General features: G+C 37.5%; 1 protein-coding gene across 11 annotated transcripts in view; it reads left to right on the forward strand.

The window, feature by feature from the left end:
- Rbms3 (RNA binding motif single stranded interacting protein 3) overlaps window positions 1–17,867 on the forward strand; it is a 1,321,467-nt gene that overhangs the window by 842,096 nt on the left and 461,504 nt on the right. For all 11 annotated transcript variants that reach the window (XM_058576560.1, XM_058576562.1, XM_058576563.1 and 8 more), the window contains one exon: window positions 9,362–9,420. In XM_058576560.1, the coding sequence (XP_058432543.1) occupies window positions 9,362–9,420 (59 nt within the window). The remainder of the gene's footprint in view (window positions 1–9,361; window positions 9,421–17,867) is intronic.

A 17,867-nucleotide genomic window follows, 5' to 3' on the forward strand; every position in this document is an offset into this window, starting at 1 on the left:
AAAATAAGTAGTGATCAAGGAAGTCAGAACATACAGTTTAACTCTAAAATACCTGCATTACTTAGAAAAGCAGAGGCTGGAAGACATCAGTATCAAGGTCACAAATTCCCAATTTTCAGGCTCAGTCTACCTAGAAAATCTGCTTCATTTGGAGTTTACATTACTTGATAAAATTTCCAAATCAACTTTGAAAACTTTGAATATTCTGCAAAAAAATCAAGATTTCTTTCAAAAAATCAAGAGCTCTATAAATGTGGGGATTCTATCTTTTTATCTTTATAGTGACTGGTGTTGAATAGCGGGTGTCCCTCCAGCTGGGGCCTGAGTTGTAGTCTACAACCTAGACCTGTTCCTTTACCTGACTGGCTTCAGCCTTGGAATCATTTCAAGAGGGCTTTTAGGGGTGAGTTGCTGGGGGAGGGGGGATGTTGAGCACTGTCATGTCAGTGAAGGTGATCTAGCATCCAAGGGGAATTACCTGGTACCTCTAGTTGGAGTTGCAGGGATGAGGTTTGAGGGTAAAGGCAGATCTAGAGTAGGAAACGTGAACATGAAATGCAATGGGAATTCAAAACTGGTAATGAAGGGGATTTTTAGTACAGTCATTTTTGTGGTGTTGTGCTTAGATCAGCTCTTGTGCACAATCCAGGCAAACTGAATCATAAACTGTGGGGATGGAGACCCAGAGTTATAAGAAACCATCCAGGTGATCCTGATTTACATTAACTTTGAAAAAAAAAATTTTTAAAGTTCATTATGGTTATACATAATAGTAGGGTTCATTTGACATACTTGCATGGAATAATAATGCCCCCCCTTTTGGGGGAGGTACTAGGGACTGAACTCAGGGGCACTTGACCACTGAGCCACAACCCCAGATCTATTTTGTATTTTATCTAGAGACAGGGTGTCACTGAGTTGCTTAGTGCCTCACTTTTGTTGAGGCTGGCTTGGAACTCACGATCCTCCTGCCTCAGCCTCCCAAACCACTGGGATTAAGGGTGTGCGCCACCATGTCTGGCTAATTTCCCCTTTTCAGTATGCAGTGCTTCCTCTTTCTCTCCCTTTCTCCTTTTGCCTATTCTCCTTTCTCTCTTAGTCTTCGTTTTATCTATTTATTGTTTTTTAAATTGGTGCTTTATAGATATCCATAAAAGATGGAATTCACTGTGGTGTATTCATATGTGTACATAGTGGACTTTTTTCAAATTTATTCCATGCACACTAACTTTTGAAACTTATCAACTTAATGAATAAATACTACAGCACCAAAACACAAGTGGACTGAGAATTAAACTTTGATGTATACATATTTTACGGAACCTTGAGGAGTAAAAATAATGGAGATAAAGAGGTATATACTAGCCAGAAACAGTGGCGCACTCCTGTAATCCCAGGGGCTCCAGAGGCTGAGGCAGGAGGAGTGCAAGTTCAAAGCCAGCTTCAGCAAAAGTGAGGTACTAAGCAACTCAGTGAAACCCTGTCTCTAAATAAAATATAAAATAGGGCTGGGGATGTGGTTCAGTGGTTGAGTGCTCCTGAATTCAATCCCCAGTACCCACCCTCGCCAAAAGTATATACTAATTCACAATGGGAGGGGCTAAAGAAAAATATAGGTACTATGGATTGGGCAGAGGGGAATGAAGGAGGGGAGGAGGTATAGGATAGTAGAATGATTCGGACATTATTACCCTATGTACCTACATGATTACACAACTGGTGTGATTCTCCAACATGTACAACCAGAAGAATGAAAAGTTACACTCCATTTATGTCTGATGTGTCAAAATGCATTCTACTGTCACGTAAATTAATGAGAACAAACAAAACAAAACAAAAAGAAGTATATGCAAAGAACAAGCAGGCTAGGATAACTCACGGAATCTAAGGGGTTTCAGAAGGAAGGTGTTCAAGGAGGTTGAATGGTAGCAAGATATCCAGGCTGATGATAACTGATTATTTCACTCATTCCGAAGTTACTGGCTATTTTTAGAAGTCTGATTCCACAGGAACAACACAGAAATTGGGCAGTGGGCAGATAGAAGTAGCAGAAGTAAAGCAATCATACAGGAAGTCAGGGCATGGATGAATAGAAGAAAACCAAATGATGCCCAGGGTACAGCAGACAAGGCTTTGCATATGTGTAAGGGTAGATAGAGTGGGAAGAGGCCTAGCATTGGGGAAACGTTTATATTTCTGAAAAATATAGGTGATATGTAGGGACACAGGCCACAGGCATCACAGGAGTGAATCATAATTGAAGGGGAGACAAAAACAGTGACTTTTGTTTGGAGACAGGAGGGATGGCTAGAGGCGTGAGAGCTGGAGGTAGCATATTGAAGTGCTGGCAGGGCCTGGGATCTGCAGCCCAACTTTTGGAGACTGGATAGTGCTTTTGCTGCTTGCTAGTTATGTAACCTTGGGAAGGTTATAAGATGTCGCTGGCTCCTTGTCCTCATCTTTAAATTCAGTTCCAGACAAGAGCCAACCTCATGGGGGTTGTGGTGATGACTAACATGATTTGATGTATGTAGAGAGCTTTGAACAGCTGGCCCATAGGAAGTGTGAGAAAAGGGATGCCAACTAAATAAAACAAATTGGGATGGATGTCAGAGAGGCTCAAAAATGGAGACACATGGAATCCTGAGCATGTAAAAACCCCTCCAAAATCTAAAAGCCACTTACAGAAGACTCTGGAAATTGATGCCACAAGATTTGGCTCTTGAAGACAAAATGGCTCCCGGGGGCGTGTTGCTGTTCACAGTCAACCATGCATGAATAAATGAGCAGTTGACAGCCCTGAAGACCAAGGAATGCCAGGGTCAGGATGTGGTCAACCAGGTAAAATGACTTTCTTAGCTGACGGCCAGGATAGGAGAACAGAGAGAAGAGGGTGAGCCTAGGATAAAGATACAGAGCAGTGGATACTGGTGGAACGTTAGGCCATGAAAGTATCTGGGAAGGTCAGGGAGACAATACTGAATTGGTTGAGCCTGGAATAGAACAAGCCAGAAGTCAGGTGCAGCCTGAAGGAACCCTAGTGAGGCAAGAGCAAACAGGAAATCCACTGGGAACGTAAATGAGAAGCCATGCTAACACCGAAGCCCATGTGTCCTGAGGAGGGCTTCATCAGCACTGAGCTAGAATGTGCTGACTCTACCAAACGGTCAAAAGATACTCATATCTGAGTTATCAGTTATGCTATTCAGTAAATGCACAGGTAACAAGGAAGGAGTTAGTAAAAGAAAGGAAACATAGAAGCAATTAGTATGTTACATATTGTGCTAGGAGTTTTAACATGGTATTTTATTTAATGCTTAGAGACAGTGTAAAAGAAATAGGGCTTAGTTATCACATTATACAAATCAAGAAACAGCAGCTAAGGGGTATAGTAATGTGCCCCAGGCCATATGGGTATTAGAGCTTAGAGTCACATCTATATTATTTGATTCTGAAGCCCCTTGTCTTTTTCTAAATTAGCTGACAAAATATGAAAGGATGCTAAGCATGCTCAAATATGCTGTGATCAGTTGGAAAGAGGACCCAGATGTATGTGATTTGCAACCCTGTTGGCATGGAAACCTCTTTATCACAGCCTTCTGCTAAGAGGGCAGACTAATCTACCCCAGTCCTATAACCTAAATATATAACCTTAATGTACAACGGATGAGGTACTAACTGTAAGAATTAGAAAACTAGTGATTCTCTGTTTCATTTAGAGATTGAAAATGAAAATATGCATTTTCGGTCTGCTGCATCTGTTCCATGTTGACATCCATTTCTACTTAAAGAACCAGTAAAGACATTAACCAGTTAGTAATCAATATGTGTGTACCAAGTTTCTTACTAGATTACCACTCTAATTCAATCAAATATACTATCAACCAGTTATTTTGGGTGAAGAATGAGAATAGATATTGCCCGTATTTTCAGATACATTATAGGTATCTGAAAAAGAATGTCAAACAGGTGGATTTTAGTTGTAATTTGTCATTGTATTGGCTAAATGATGAACATCATTAGGCAAAAACTCTGAGAAACATTGTCCATTTTTAAAACATAGACTGTTATTTGAATGAAAGAAAATGCAGTTTGGGATATGGTTGTTGATGTCTGTGGAAAGCTCCCATAGTCTCTGGGGTCCTACATATCTCATGCTTTGCAGTTTGTGTTTGTCTTTTGGAGCAGTGATTCTCAGAGCACCACCTGTTGTGCCAGACTCACCTGGGAAACACAAAATTCTCCAGGCCCGCTATAGAGTTAGAATTTCAGGGGAAGGGCCCAGCAATATGTGTTAGCAAACCATCCTAGTCATTCTTGTGCACATGAAAGCTTGAGCACCACTGTTTTTTAGAGTAGGTCATACTTGAAATACAACAGTACAGCCCCTTGGATCCCACTGAACTTGTTTGTAGCATGAAAATATAATTTGCTAAATAGTAACACACTGATCTGAAAAAAGAAACTTTTTTAGAATTGCTTTTCTTTAAGAAATATGAAGAGCACTTATGATTTTCAAAAGAACTTTTCTAGAAATCTCACTTCTATAGGCTCTTCTTTTAAGTTCTTTGGAGGGTGCTTTGCACAGACATGTATGTTAACTGGAGACATTTTGTAGAATATATTTGTGAAATTTACTCGGTGTTGATACATGGTTTAGAGTTTCTTTCTTTTTTTTAACTTTTCTTTTCTTTCTTTTTTTTTTTAGTTGACAATGAACACAATATCTTTATTTATTTTTATGTGGTGCTGAGGATGGAACCCAGTGCCTCACATGTGCGAGGCAGGCCCTCTACTACTGAGCTACAGCCCTAGCCCAGTAGAATGTATTTTGACATATACATGGGCTATAACTTATTCTTGTGGTTGTATATCATGTGAAGTTACACTGGTCATGTTTTCATATATAAACATAGGAAAATTATGTCCGATTCATTGATTCATTCTATTGTCTCCCATTCCCATCTCCCTTCCCTTACCCCCACTCTGCCCTGTCCAGTCCAGTGGACTACCTGTGCCCCCAGCCTATTGTGAGTTAGCATTCGAATATCAGAGAGAACATTTGGCCTTTGGGTTTTGGGGATTGGCTTGTTTCATTTAGCATGATAGTCTTCAGTTCCATCCATTTACCTGCAAATGCCATTAGAGAAGTACAAATTAAAACTGCACTGAGATTTCATCTCACTCCAGTCAGAAGGGCAATTATCAAGAATTTAAGTAACAATAAATGTTGGCGAGGATGTGGGAAGAAAGCCACTCTCATACATTGCTGGTGGGACTGCAAATTGGTGCAACCTTTCTGAAAAGCAATATGGAGATTCCTCAGAAAACCTCATTGTACCTTAATTACCGCTTTAAAGATGTTGCCTCTGGTATAGTCACATTCTGAGGAACTGGGGGTGAATATTTCCACCTATTAATTTCAGCCCATAACAAATACACATACCTTGTCCACTTACTTGTAGTTTGAACTGGTTAATCCTTCAGAATATTAATGGTTGTGAACTTGTAGATGAAACCAATGTAGTCCATCAAGGACAGCCCTCCTGCATTCCAACAGGGGCCCCAGAGCTACAGATTTGCTCCATTAGCATCTCCAAATGCCAAAGAATGAATGAGCCATCTAAAAGTAGGCAAACAACCACATTTGCTAAAAGGATAATGTTTCATCCATTAAATAAATGTGATACCTTTTTCTAGTCTGGTATCAATATAGAAGGCATGTGAAAAATGAGTTCGCTGAGAGTTAATTGACTGCGGAGACTCTATTTTCAGTCTCTGCCTGTATTTTTTGAATTAATATACACAGTGGGTGATTCAGCAAAGGATTTAAAAATAAATTCTTTGTAGAACGCTCCCAACAATTTGATGCCTTCATAATTCATGAAGAGTAGACCCATAATAGCTTCTTATTTTCTCTTCAACTTTGGAAATAAAATATGCCATTAGTTTAAATTAGGCTTGTATGTGGAATAATCAAGTGTATCAACAAATATAGTTTGACTCAGATATCACTTAACACTAAGAATAAATGCCAGGAAAGAAATGGCTATTTAAAAAAAAAATCTTATGTAAAACCTGTATTAACAACTGAAGCTAAAAATATTTTAGAGATGATGGACAACATATGAGTTTATACAATTCAGTTATGAAAGCTCAAACATAAGATTTATACTTATTGTAGAATAGCTACTGTTTAAGGAAATACTCTTAGAATGTAAGGAAAATGATCTTTGACATCTGGCTTTATTTGGTGACCACAGGAGCATTCTGGGTAGTTGGTGAATATGTAGATGCAATATGGAGATATATATATATATATATATATATATATATATATATATATATATATATTTTTTTTTTTTTTTTTTTTTTTAATGTCGGAAGGTGTTAGCAGTGCTATATCAGGGCTTCTCACATTGCCTGGAGAAGGCCCACATGGAAAGAATTACTGTATCAAATGTGGTCACTTCATTTATTTCTTTCCCCCAAGAAGTTCAAACCTCCAGGGAGGTAGGCCATGGATAGTATTCTATCTCTTCTTGCTGTAGGAAACGAAAAGACAGAGACATGAATTGGATTTGTCTGAAAGCTTTTGGATCCAGGAGGCACCTGGGACCACTACTTAGGTGTCCATTTCCAGGCATCCTTCAGTCATTTGGTCACATTTTTTTCCCTCTAATATCAGACTTTTGCTTTCCACTCGTGGGTGGCTCAGTTGGAGACAAACTTTATGAAGACTTAAGTCTTGATCTAAAACCTGGAAAGGGGAAGAGTGAAGGAGGTAAATATAGGTTTAAGATTTCCTCTTTCTTTTCTTTTTTTAACCTCAAAGATCTTATTTTTTTCCTTTACAGTGTGCAAAAATATACTTTTAGTGTGTCTAGTAGTTTTTATTCCAGTCTCTTTGTATACTTGGACAAAACGCTAGGAAAATAAATTTAATATAGCTCTTCACAAGTTTAATATTAGCTTGGTGGCTTCTGTGCTTGTGTCTTTTAAAAAAGTGGCTTAAACTTTATTTACCTATAGCAGTTGTTGACTTGGCAGGTCATGAAGAATACAGCCCCACTCATGCAGAAAGTACCTGTTTGCCCTTGTGAGAGTTCAGACATGAACTGTAACCAGTGGCCCATTAAGTACCTTCTCTTGTTGTTCAAAGCATATCCTAGCTCTGCAAAATAATGGTTAATGCAGAACATTGTAACAAAGCCAACGGTTGAAATTCCTATAACTCCAGTGAGGGTAGAGGTTGTGTCAAGTTTTCAGAGTTGGGTTCCATTGTTTTATTACTTGGCAGTGTTGGAAAGTCTCACCTAGAGTGCAATGAGAAATAGGGAAGTCAGGAAACAGTTTACTACTATGGTGAGTGATTGTTTTTTTTTTTTTGTTTTGTTTTTGTGTGTGTGTGTGTGTGATTTTTCCATTTAAGGTAATATTGTAATAGTTTCTGGGAAATAAAGTAAGTTCTTTTTCTTCTTTTTTATTAAATTGCTTGCCAAAATATAAAATACAAGTGCTTTCTACAAGAATGCACTTGATTTTTTTAAAGTTGTTGTAAAATAATGATAGCAGCATTTTCCATATCCTACATTTAATGGAGAAGAAAATATCCTTGTGATATTGAGGTAGTGATATAATATGCATACCTTCAGTCCAGAGTCCCCTTGTGAGATGTCATTCTGTATAAAAAACAGTAATTTTCAATTTTATTTAAAAGCTAGAGCTAAATTTTAATTTTGAAGGTACTTCTATAAAAATTTCAGGAGAAGCTTTAGAAACCAATTAAGAAGGATTTTTGTCTTAAGGCTTTCGTTGCCTGACATTATGCATTAGTTATACATATTTTAAATTCTTTTTCTCTCTGTTTTTTTTTTAAAAAATCATTCGCATACTGTATTAGCAGAACCTTTTGTGGAAAATAGTTTCAGCAAATATCCTTTTTCACCATCATCATCATCATCATCATCTTCTTTTTTTATTTCTCTATATTTTGCAAATGTTTCTTTGCCTAAATTGTCCAAAACTAGTAAGTATTACATCTAGTTCCTTGATACGATCTGTGAATCATTGTCTACTGAAGGAACTGTTCAAATATGATATTATTTTTCTGGTTACTTTTCCCAAAGAGAAACTCTTGTATGAAATCAGAGTTTGCAAGAGAGGCATGTATGTGTTTTCTGTGAAGTGAGAAAGGTCAGGTGTAGAGGGTTTGGAAGGGAATGAGCATATAAGTTACTAGGCATAGAGGTAATACAAAATAAACAAAAAAAGTTTTAAACTTATGAGTGTTTGTGTGACCAATTGCATGAGAACATAGCTAATGAAACTCCTTTCACTAAACATAATGGTGTAAATTGTAAACCTCATCTTTTAGCAAATAAAAGATCCTTGCCCAATTTCTTACCAGAAGATTTTGACAGTCTAAATAGTAGTGATTTAGTGGCTGTTTGAAATAGAATCTTTATCCTCTTTTATGTCTCATCTACCACAGAGAATGCCAAATACTGATATTCTACAGTAGATGAGAGGATGATCATAATGGGCGGAAGAGCTAAGATTAAATGTGAGCTTACTGTCAGCCACTGCCCTCAGTTCTTCAAGTTTGTCCCATTTAGCCCTCACATCAGCCCTAGAGGGAAGATACTATTATCTCATCTTATATATTTACAAATAAATTTGTATCATTGCAAATAAATAATAATCCACACTATTATTTGAATAGTTTTGTCTACGTCACTAGATGATGAAATGATGTAAAGAGTCCCTGAGGTGGCCAATCAAACACATCCAGGCTGAACTGGGATTCCAGCTGTGGCCATTTAGCACCATGGTATATTTTTTGAACTACTACACTAACTGCCTATGGAACCTAACACCTGGATTTCTGAAGATGTGAAGTTGATTGAACTGGATTTCATATATATAGTTTCTCATTTTTTCAGAAGAAAAAAACCTGAAATCTAAGGTAGATGGGTTAAACTCTTCGAAGTCACAGCAGTAGGTATGAGTCAGAATGGGAGGTGAACCCCATTCAACCTGGCCCTGAGGCTTATACTGTTCTCCATGAGTCCATAGACAACAATTTACCTTGATCACAATCACATGCATTTCCTTTCAGCCACCAACAATAGTTCAATAGGTTTATCTATGAAGACACAACCCAGTGCTCAGGTAGGGGAAATGCACTGCAGAGTAATAAAGAAGATCTTGAGAAAGGAGATCATCCAGGTGTGAAATGGGAGTTCAGAACTTGTTTTCCGTGGTATATTCACTCTCAATTATGCCCCGAAGTTCATTAGGCTATTTTAAGTCTGTTCCTTGGGTTTCAATAACAGGGCTTTTTCTTTCTCTGTTTCAGGTATGGAAAAATTGTATCCACAAAGGCAATTCTTGACAAAAACACAAATCAATGCAAAGGTATGTATAAGGGCATCCATACTCTGAGCTCTCTCCTATGCTGTTTGATTGATGGTTCCTGAATCATGGTGGTCGAGGCCTCAGCTGCACAATGATGGCAGTGTACAGTATATGGCAACCCTCTTTAATAATGCCAGTGCTTTGATGAGTTGTATTTCTGGTAACATCGCTCATTAATTTTTTTCATTAACAAACAAAATGAAAATCACAAATCAGAACAAGTATCAAATTGCTTCAGCATAAAACTAAATTACCTCCTAACAACTTTGGGTTGTCTGATTTGAATGATATTATCAGGGATGCAAATTGATTTCCTATATAAAAATGAGGAGCACTGGGGGAAACTTTCTCTTGCAAAGCATGTTTTAATTTCTCTGTTCTTTAAAGCTTTAGCAACATTTGTTGACAAGGAATAAATTTATTGATGGGCCCACTGTATCTAAACTTTGGCTATAAATAATTCACAGGATTTCAGAGTTGGTATTTCATTTAGTCAGGCTTTTTTTTTCTTTTCCTGAAAACATATCTGAAGTCTTTTGACTGTGGCTTATATTTCTCAGTGTCTGAGAATCCCATATACTTTTAAAGGTTGTGTTACATTTTTATTTGTGAAATCTATATGGTCTCTCTTGCATGACTCCGGTTCTTACTGGAAAATTGGAAAGCTTCTTATAACATATGTTGTTTGTTGTTCTTAATCCAGTCTTCACTGTAATACTGAGATCAAGAAGTGTGGAAGAGCCAAGATCATTTTAAAAACTGTCCCCATTTCTTATGCAAATATTATATGCACACATTTTAAGGAAAAAACCCCACTCATATGTGCATATATATTTGGGTAATGGGAGCCAGAGTCAATTTAGCAGTTTAAAAAAAAACAGCATTCCATGTCTCCTTTAAGCTAAAAAATACAGTAGTTACTATAAAGCAATGATAAGACATGGTTTCTGCCACCCAAATGTTCTATTTCTTGTTGAAAAGAAATCAAGAAACGATTCTTAATATTCCTATTAGGAAACGTGCATTGCCCTAGTTTATGTCAGAGTGTCACAGAAGTACCTGTAACAGAGGTATCTATAGAATGATATCATGATCAGAACTGTACTATTGGCATAGCCCTGTTTGGGGGTAAATGCAGTTTTAACAATGTGCTGAAGGAGATTCCTTTCTGGGGAATGAAATTTATAAAAGCAAGGCAGAATGCTTGATATCAGGATCAAGTTGATGTTCTGGAGAAAGAGTTTCAGAATATAGTTATATAGTTATATACTATATAATATAGTTGAGTAGACCCATGTAGCTGGATTGAAAAATCAGACCTGTTAAGGAATTTGGTAGAGAGAAGGATGGGATGAAGCTTTTGGAGGCTTTAAAAATGTTTTTCTGTAGGTTTCAAACTTATTTCTGCATATAACATGGACCTTTTGATATTAATAGTTTTTGAGTAGATATACTATGATTGCTTATGTATTTAAGAAAAGATATTTCAGCAAAAATGGGTGATATTGGATTACAAGGAGAGAAAGTGAAGACAGATAAAGAAAAAAAAAAAGAAGTTTTGAAGCCATAGGTCAAGGGTAAAAATAAGGATAGAGTCATTCTGTTTTCTAATTATCATTAGGGTAGTGGAAAGGGGTCACTATAGAACCAGTTACTCTCTATGAAGATGAAAGGGAAGGCAGCATCAAGTGAAGCTTGCATTTTGGGTGTTCATGATTGGGGAAGAGGATTTGCTGCTCATAGAGGTTAGAAGTCCAGAAGTAGCAATCACAAGTTTTGCGGGGAAGATGATAAATTCCGTACTGGACATGCTGAGCTAGAGGACCTGGCATAGCAATTGTGTAGGAAACGTCAAAGAGGAATCTGTGAGAAAGCTTAGGGTTACAGATGGCCAAGGGAGTGAGATCACCAATGGACAATCTGTGGAAGGGGAATGGGCAGGGGTACATTAGGGAGAGCAACTGAAAACAGTATTTTGGAGAACATGTAGGAGTAAAACTGGAGCATGACAGTCATTCCTGGCTGTGGGAAGCCTCTGGTACATTAGAAGCATTAGAGTATGATTCCCAATCTATTTCCAAACTCTTTTGGGTAAAAATATCTATGGGACCAACCAGAGAAAATTGAGATCCCAAGACAGGCAGCTGATATCATTGATGAAATACCAACCAGAGGCATTAATCAATCATAGGCAAACAACATCAAGGAACCCTCGTACATTCTATGATGTATTTGATAGCTGCAGTGGTCCATATGAAAGGGCCCTTCCCTAGGCAGATTTTTGTTCAACCATTCAGACATCTCTGATCACTGGATATCATTGGAGAGGACATAGAGGAGATTGTCCATGTGGAAAACTATCCTTGTATAATTGTGTGGTTTGAAAAGTGATTTAACCAAAAGCAGGCCAGAGTCTCCATAAGTAAGTTATCCAGTGTGCAGGAGAAGCTAATCTGTACAAATTACTGTGGGGCTCCTCAGCTTAAGTCCTAACTCCTATCCATAGTTTTTGGTAAGTGCTCATTTAGTTTTCTGTCTCTCTAGCGAGATGTTTGAAAATAACGAAGACAGGGCCTGTGTAATCTAGAATACCTCTTTCCAAAGTGGGAAGTGTGCAGGGTATAGATACATGGCTTATTTGGAGTAGTAGAAAAAATTACTAGAACATGCATCTCTTTTGGTTTCTACATGAACTTTTTGTAAATATTTTGCTATGTAAACATCATAAATACCTATGTCTTCAATATGTAAGTATTGGGTTTTCCACTCCAAGATATTTGTATTCCTAGCAGTAAGGTTTGAAAAAGTAGTTTGGAAATTATTGGTCTTAAAACATAATAGGCACCCGTAACTATGAAAGAGAAAAGGAAGAAGTAAGGGGAGGGGAGGAGATGGAGCAGGGGAGACTGTGGAACAAACTGGGAAAGTTTCATGAATGCATGAAATTGATCCTTCAGTCATGCTGAAGCTGACTGTGGGGACTAGAGGGCTGGAGATCTTTTGCTGAGAAGGTCATGTGAAGAAGCCTTGGTGATGATGTGACCATTATACACTTACAAAAATCCTCCAGTCACCTTGTTTTGGCCTCAGCCTTTGGAACCTGTGGTTAGCAGTAGTGACTCTGACTGATGATCACCTTCACCAAGCACATCATGTGAGGGGCACTAAAAAGTAAGCAGTCATGATCAGAAGTGTACTATTGGCATGGTCATGTTTTGGGACAAATAACCATCTTAATGGGGTACTGAGTCCTATTTAGGGCATGTCCTTCCAGAAAAGTGGACCTTGATGTAATTACACATAGAGACAATTAGGAAGAGACAAAAATTACATTTCAGGAGAATGGTTGTTAGTTATGAATGATGATCATGGAATAAGTCTCTGAGATGTGGAAGAAGATACAGGTGTTCAGAGAGTTCAAGGACCTCATGAAACCAGGTACTGGAACAAAGATCTCAGGGTTTACTGCAATCCTCCAGAAATGAAGCAAGGGAGAAGTTGACAAAAGTGACTAATCCAGAAACTATTTGTGGAAAAATAACTAGAGTGATAAATTGAGGGTCTGTAGACTATGGTGGAAATGAAGGTTAAGCTGGTTTTAAAGTTGGTTGACGTGAGATTCTAAATTGGAGATTTTAGATAGGACTGGGGCAGTATTGAGAAAGGAACATGCAAGACTCCCACCCACTCACTATGAAAGAAGTGGGTAGAACGGTGTGGACGAAAACAACAACACAATAGAATAACAAAAACTTGAGAGGGCTACAAGAGAAGAGGTATCCTTAGGGCAAGTTAGGCAATCATCGGAATATGAAAATTAAAGCAATTTACAGTGATCATTTATATCCACTCAAAAAGCAAACACGTGGGCCATCCAGTGCTGCTCAGTGTGAAACTGGTGCATGACGTCTTCACCATTACCATGCTACATTGGAAGTCTTTTTGCAAAGTTGGTTCAGAAAGAGCAATAAAGGGCATAGTCATTGATACTGATTATTCCGCTGAGAACATTTTACCAAAGATTTTATTCAACATATTTTTAAAAGTATGTATACATGCAACCACTTTGAACACTCTTCTATTCTCCACTCTAGAAAAATATACAGGCAACATTCAAATTCTAGTTTATGGACCATATACAACTGTTACATAGCTATTAAATTGGTAATCATAAGAACTAAACTGTCAAATCCTGGGAAATGTTTGTCATGTGAAACTAGATCAGTATTAAAGAATATAAAATAACCTAAACATAGAGATATATGAATATATGAAAATCAGCATAGCTATGTTATGACTGTGGTGGATCTGTACTGCGTTGGTGGATCACTGCCACTCCACTTTGTAGCTGTGTAACTTGGAGTCAATTACTCAACCTTGCTGTGACTTAGTTTCCCTATCTGTAAAGAGATAATGATAAGAGGGCCTCATTCACAGAATGTTGTGATGATTAAATGAGTTATATTTGGAAAATGCTTGACAAAGTCTCATTTTTTTTCTATAAAATGCTTTTATACAAAATCGTTTCTGTTAAAATGTAGAATTATGTGTGATATATTACTATTATATTCATGTTTATCTAAATCTGTTCTGAAGGAAAACAAAAATACATCTCTTAGAACTGGTTTTAATTATATTTATATTTTTATTGTTCTTTCTATGAAACCTGAATAACTCATGATCATGTTTTTGGGGTTTTTTTTTTTTTTGTTTTATAAAATCATTTCCTATGAATAGTAAAGAATTAGAATGCCATGCTTTGCTTCTTTAAGTAATGGGCAGAAGTTGAGTTATTTAGGACCATTGCTTTCTTAAGGGAAGAAATTGAAAAGTGTGGAAAGCGGCTTCTTAAAACAAAATCACTAAGGTCATTGAGACTGTCATTATAGAACACAAATTGGATTTGTTCTTTCCTGAGACACTTGGTTTTCCATCATTAGCAACTTTGCCTGAGATGAAGGGTGTGCAGTTAAAACTAAACATTATGAAGACAAGGATTTATTCCATTTTGCTTTTAAAGATGTGATACAGAATCATTTTTTCATGAGCTGTTGCATAAGCAGCAGATCAGATGCAAGTTAGTTTTTAGTTGAGGTCTGAGAAAGTGCATGCATTAGAGATAAAGAGGAAGGGTATCAAAATTAACCTCCATGAAATAGCCCCACAGACTCTTGACTATTTTAGCATCAGAAAGACAGGTTTAGTTGTCTCCCTCATACTACCTATGAGCCTGTCAGATGTGGATGCTAGTTGGGTGGGGACACACACTCCTTGCTCTGTTGGGAAGCATTTTCCGGAACTTTTTCAACATAACCTCTGTTTTCAAGATTGCTCGTTCTTGGGTGGTGGCTGCGACTGCTTTGGTTCTGTGTAATATAACAACATAAAACAAAACCATCACCGTCAGGCCAAAATGACCAGAAGTTGCTGAACAAAGCCAGCAATCTCTCCAGATGGGAAGTAATGAAAAACAGACCACAAACTCTTTCAGATACTCAAACACAAGGACTAAATTAAGAGCTATCGCACGAGTTTCTGAGATGTGCGCTGCTTTGTTTTTTGTTTGTTTTGGTTTTGTTTGTCCCACTGGGTTTTCCTCCTGAGTCCCAATGTATGAGTTAGTTTAAATGGTTGGGGAAAATTAAATGAAAGAAGCTATTGACAACAAGGTGTTCATCTTAAATGAATTTGGTTGTCTCTGCTTTTTAAGGTCGGCTGTCCTTTCTCCACCCTCCCACACCCCCACACCCCTATTTTTCTGACGTGCTATGTGTTTGTAGCAGAGGGAATGAGTAATGGATATTCCATAGAAAGTTTCCATGCCTAATAGCCATGGGTGTAAGAAGAGAGGGAGTGCTCGAGACACATACAGTCGCACCATGAGGAGTCTGAAATACGCCCTCCTGCCTCCCAAGTCACAGGCTGGTTGAATTATATTTATTGAAACTAATGTTGCCTTTGACATTTCACTTAAAAATCAAAAATGATGACAAGCATCTGATAGTTCAGGAACAATCCATGAGTGATATCATTCATTCATTTTTTTGGGGGGGGAGGGCTGTACCAGGGATTAGACTCAGGGGCACTTGGCCACTGAGCCACATCCCCAGACCTACTTTGCATTTTATTTAGGGACAGGGTCTCACTGAGTTGCTTAGCACCTCATTTTTGCTGAGGCTGGCTTGAAACTTGCGATCCTCAATCTTCAGCCACCCGAGCTGCTGGGATTATAGGCGTGCACCTGTAATCTTGTCTTGTCTTCAGTCAAGGGAAAAATTCTGCCTGCTAAAATGTTTGGAGATGGATAGTGACAGAGAGGGGTGTGTGACTATTGTTGGACTGTATTTATTTAGTAGTTCTAGATCCATGGCCGTTTGTCTACTTTGTTTTAAGTATTTCTCGGTGATTAAATATGAGGCCAAACAGTTGGATGTACTTGGAATTAATTTTATTTTTGTTTTCTTCCTTATGCACTGACAGGAAATATTTATATAGCCAGTAAGTGAAGAGCAGATTGCTGTACGAAACCCATGGACCAGCAGGAAGGGCAAATACTATATTTGCTCATGTTTTTAGGAATAGTCATGATACAGTGGGACATTAACCCTACCTATGGATCAGTCCTACCAAGGGATATTGACATGCACCGGGTTGTAATGTACATGCATCAGTGAGTAGAACTATTTAATTCTGGCAGAGAGCAAACTTACCTGAGCTGCTCCACATAGAATCAAAGAAAGCAAAGGGAAAAACCCAGTGCCATGCTACGGAGAGGCTCTTTACTAGTACCTTTTATTTCCTGAAAGCAGTGCAAACTAAAATAAATGTTCTGTGAAATTTATGAGTCTGAGGAATTACATTTTGAGAGGAATAGGTACCTTCACCAGGTGGGCTCACAGTCTATTGAGCAAGAAGCTCATGAAACAAAATGGTCTGAAAAACACATTTATTCAATTTTCAAATAATGGAATTAGATTACTTAAAGAAAAAAAAAAGGACAAAAACAGTTGTAAGTTGTATGTTCCTTTGATATCGCAGATGTGTGATATTTCTGTACGTTTCTTTCATGAATTTTACTGTATTCTGGCATTCATTTTGCCACTAGTCACAGGTAATCAATATAAAAACTGACATGTTTGTTTGGTGTTGATATTGGCCTTTATTTTTATTTCAGAAGAGGTTAGTTTATGTAGGAACTTTAGTACCTTTAGCCAGTGCATTGGGCTGATTCAGAATTGTTCTGTAGGTACTGTTTACATGGAATTTTTATTCTTGGCCTATTTTGGGGAAAATGACAGTCTTTTTAAATGATTTTATAGCCAAAGTTTGGGAAAAAACAATATTCACATTGATGGTCAATGGTTTCCATTTGTTCTCTTTAGCTCAACCAGACAACTACAGCCAAACTTATTTCTCCTGCCAAAAATAATTCCTCCTAATTTATTATTTGCAATATCTGAGTACTAGACATTTTAAAGAATCATATGGTGATGATGATGATCATCATATCATTATTAACTTCAAGAAGTCTTTGGAATCAATGAAAACAAAATAGATATTCATATTTTGGAAGATATACACTTGCACGTTTTTCTTCATTAGAGTTTTATAGCTACCTGTTTACTCAGCCTTTGCTTAGAGTTGCTGTTTCATGTATGTTAGGCAAAAGTAATAAAAATGTCCACAAACCAGTATGGCAGTGCACACCTGTAATATCAGCAACTCAGAAAAGTAAGGCAGGAGAATTGCCAATTTTGAGACCAGTCTTTGCAGTTAATCAAATAAAAAAAATAAAAATTAAAAAATTAGAAAGCACCAGGATGTAGCTCATTGGTAAAGCATCTCTGGGTTTAATCTGAAGAGAGAGAGAGAAAAGAAAGCCCACAAGCACTAAATATAACAGACAATATTGCTATTTTAAACCTAAGTTTGTATTTGATAGCATTTAATACTGTACCTATCTTATGCTTTTACACATGCACAAATGATGTGATTTCATTAGGAATAATTTTTAAATATTGCGGTGGAATGTTAAATGTCATAAAAATAAAAAAAAATAAGAGTTATGTCTCACAATCAAAATGTTGCTAAGCCATGTTTTCTAACTGAACAGCAATCCCTTTGCCCAGATAAGGAATCTACTCTGCTACGTTCAGTATCCTATGTTTAGAGTCTGACTTGTGTCAATACACATAAGATGCTCTTTCTTCTTGCTTCTCCTAGACTACATCAATTGTTTTTTGGTGGACTCTTCCCATCTTGTCTAAACATTTTGCAACACCAGCTTCGTGAAACACCTTCCAAGATCAAAAATCTTTTGCTTTACCATCTTTCCTGCTTCTACAATTAGGGTCATTTTTGTAGATTATAATCTCCTCAGGCTTCGGGTGGGACTTACTTTCCATGGCCAACGACTTCAAGACAGAAGACATTCTGAAGTAGTTACT

The sequence above is a fragment of the Marmota monax genome, unplaced genomic scaffold, assembly GCF_021218885.2.
Source record: "Marmota monax isolate L192 unplaced genomic scaffold, Marmota_monax_Labrador192_F-V1.1 WCK01_AAM20220418_F8-fsc00021, whole genome shotgun sequence".
In the NCBI taxonomy this organism is placed as follows: domain Eukaryota; kingdom Metazoa; phylum Chordata; class Mammalia; order Rodentia; family Sciuridae; genus Marmota; species Marmota monax.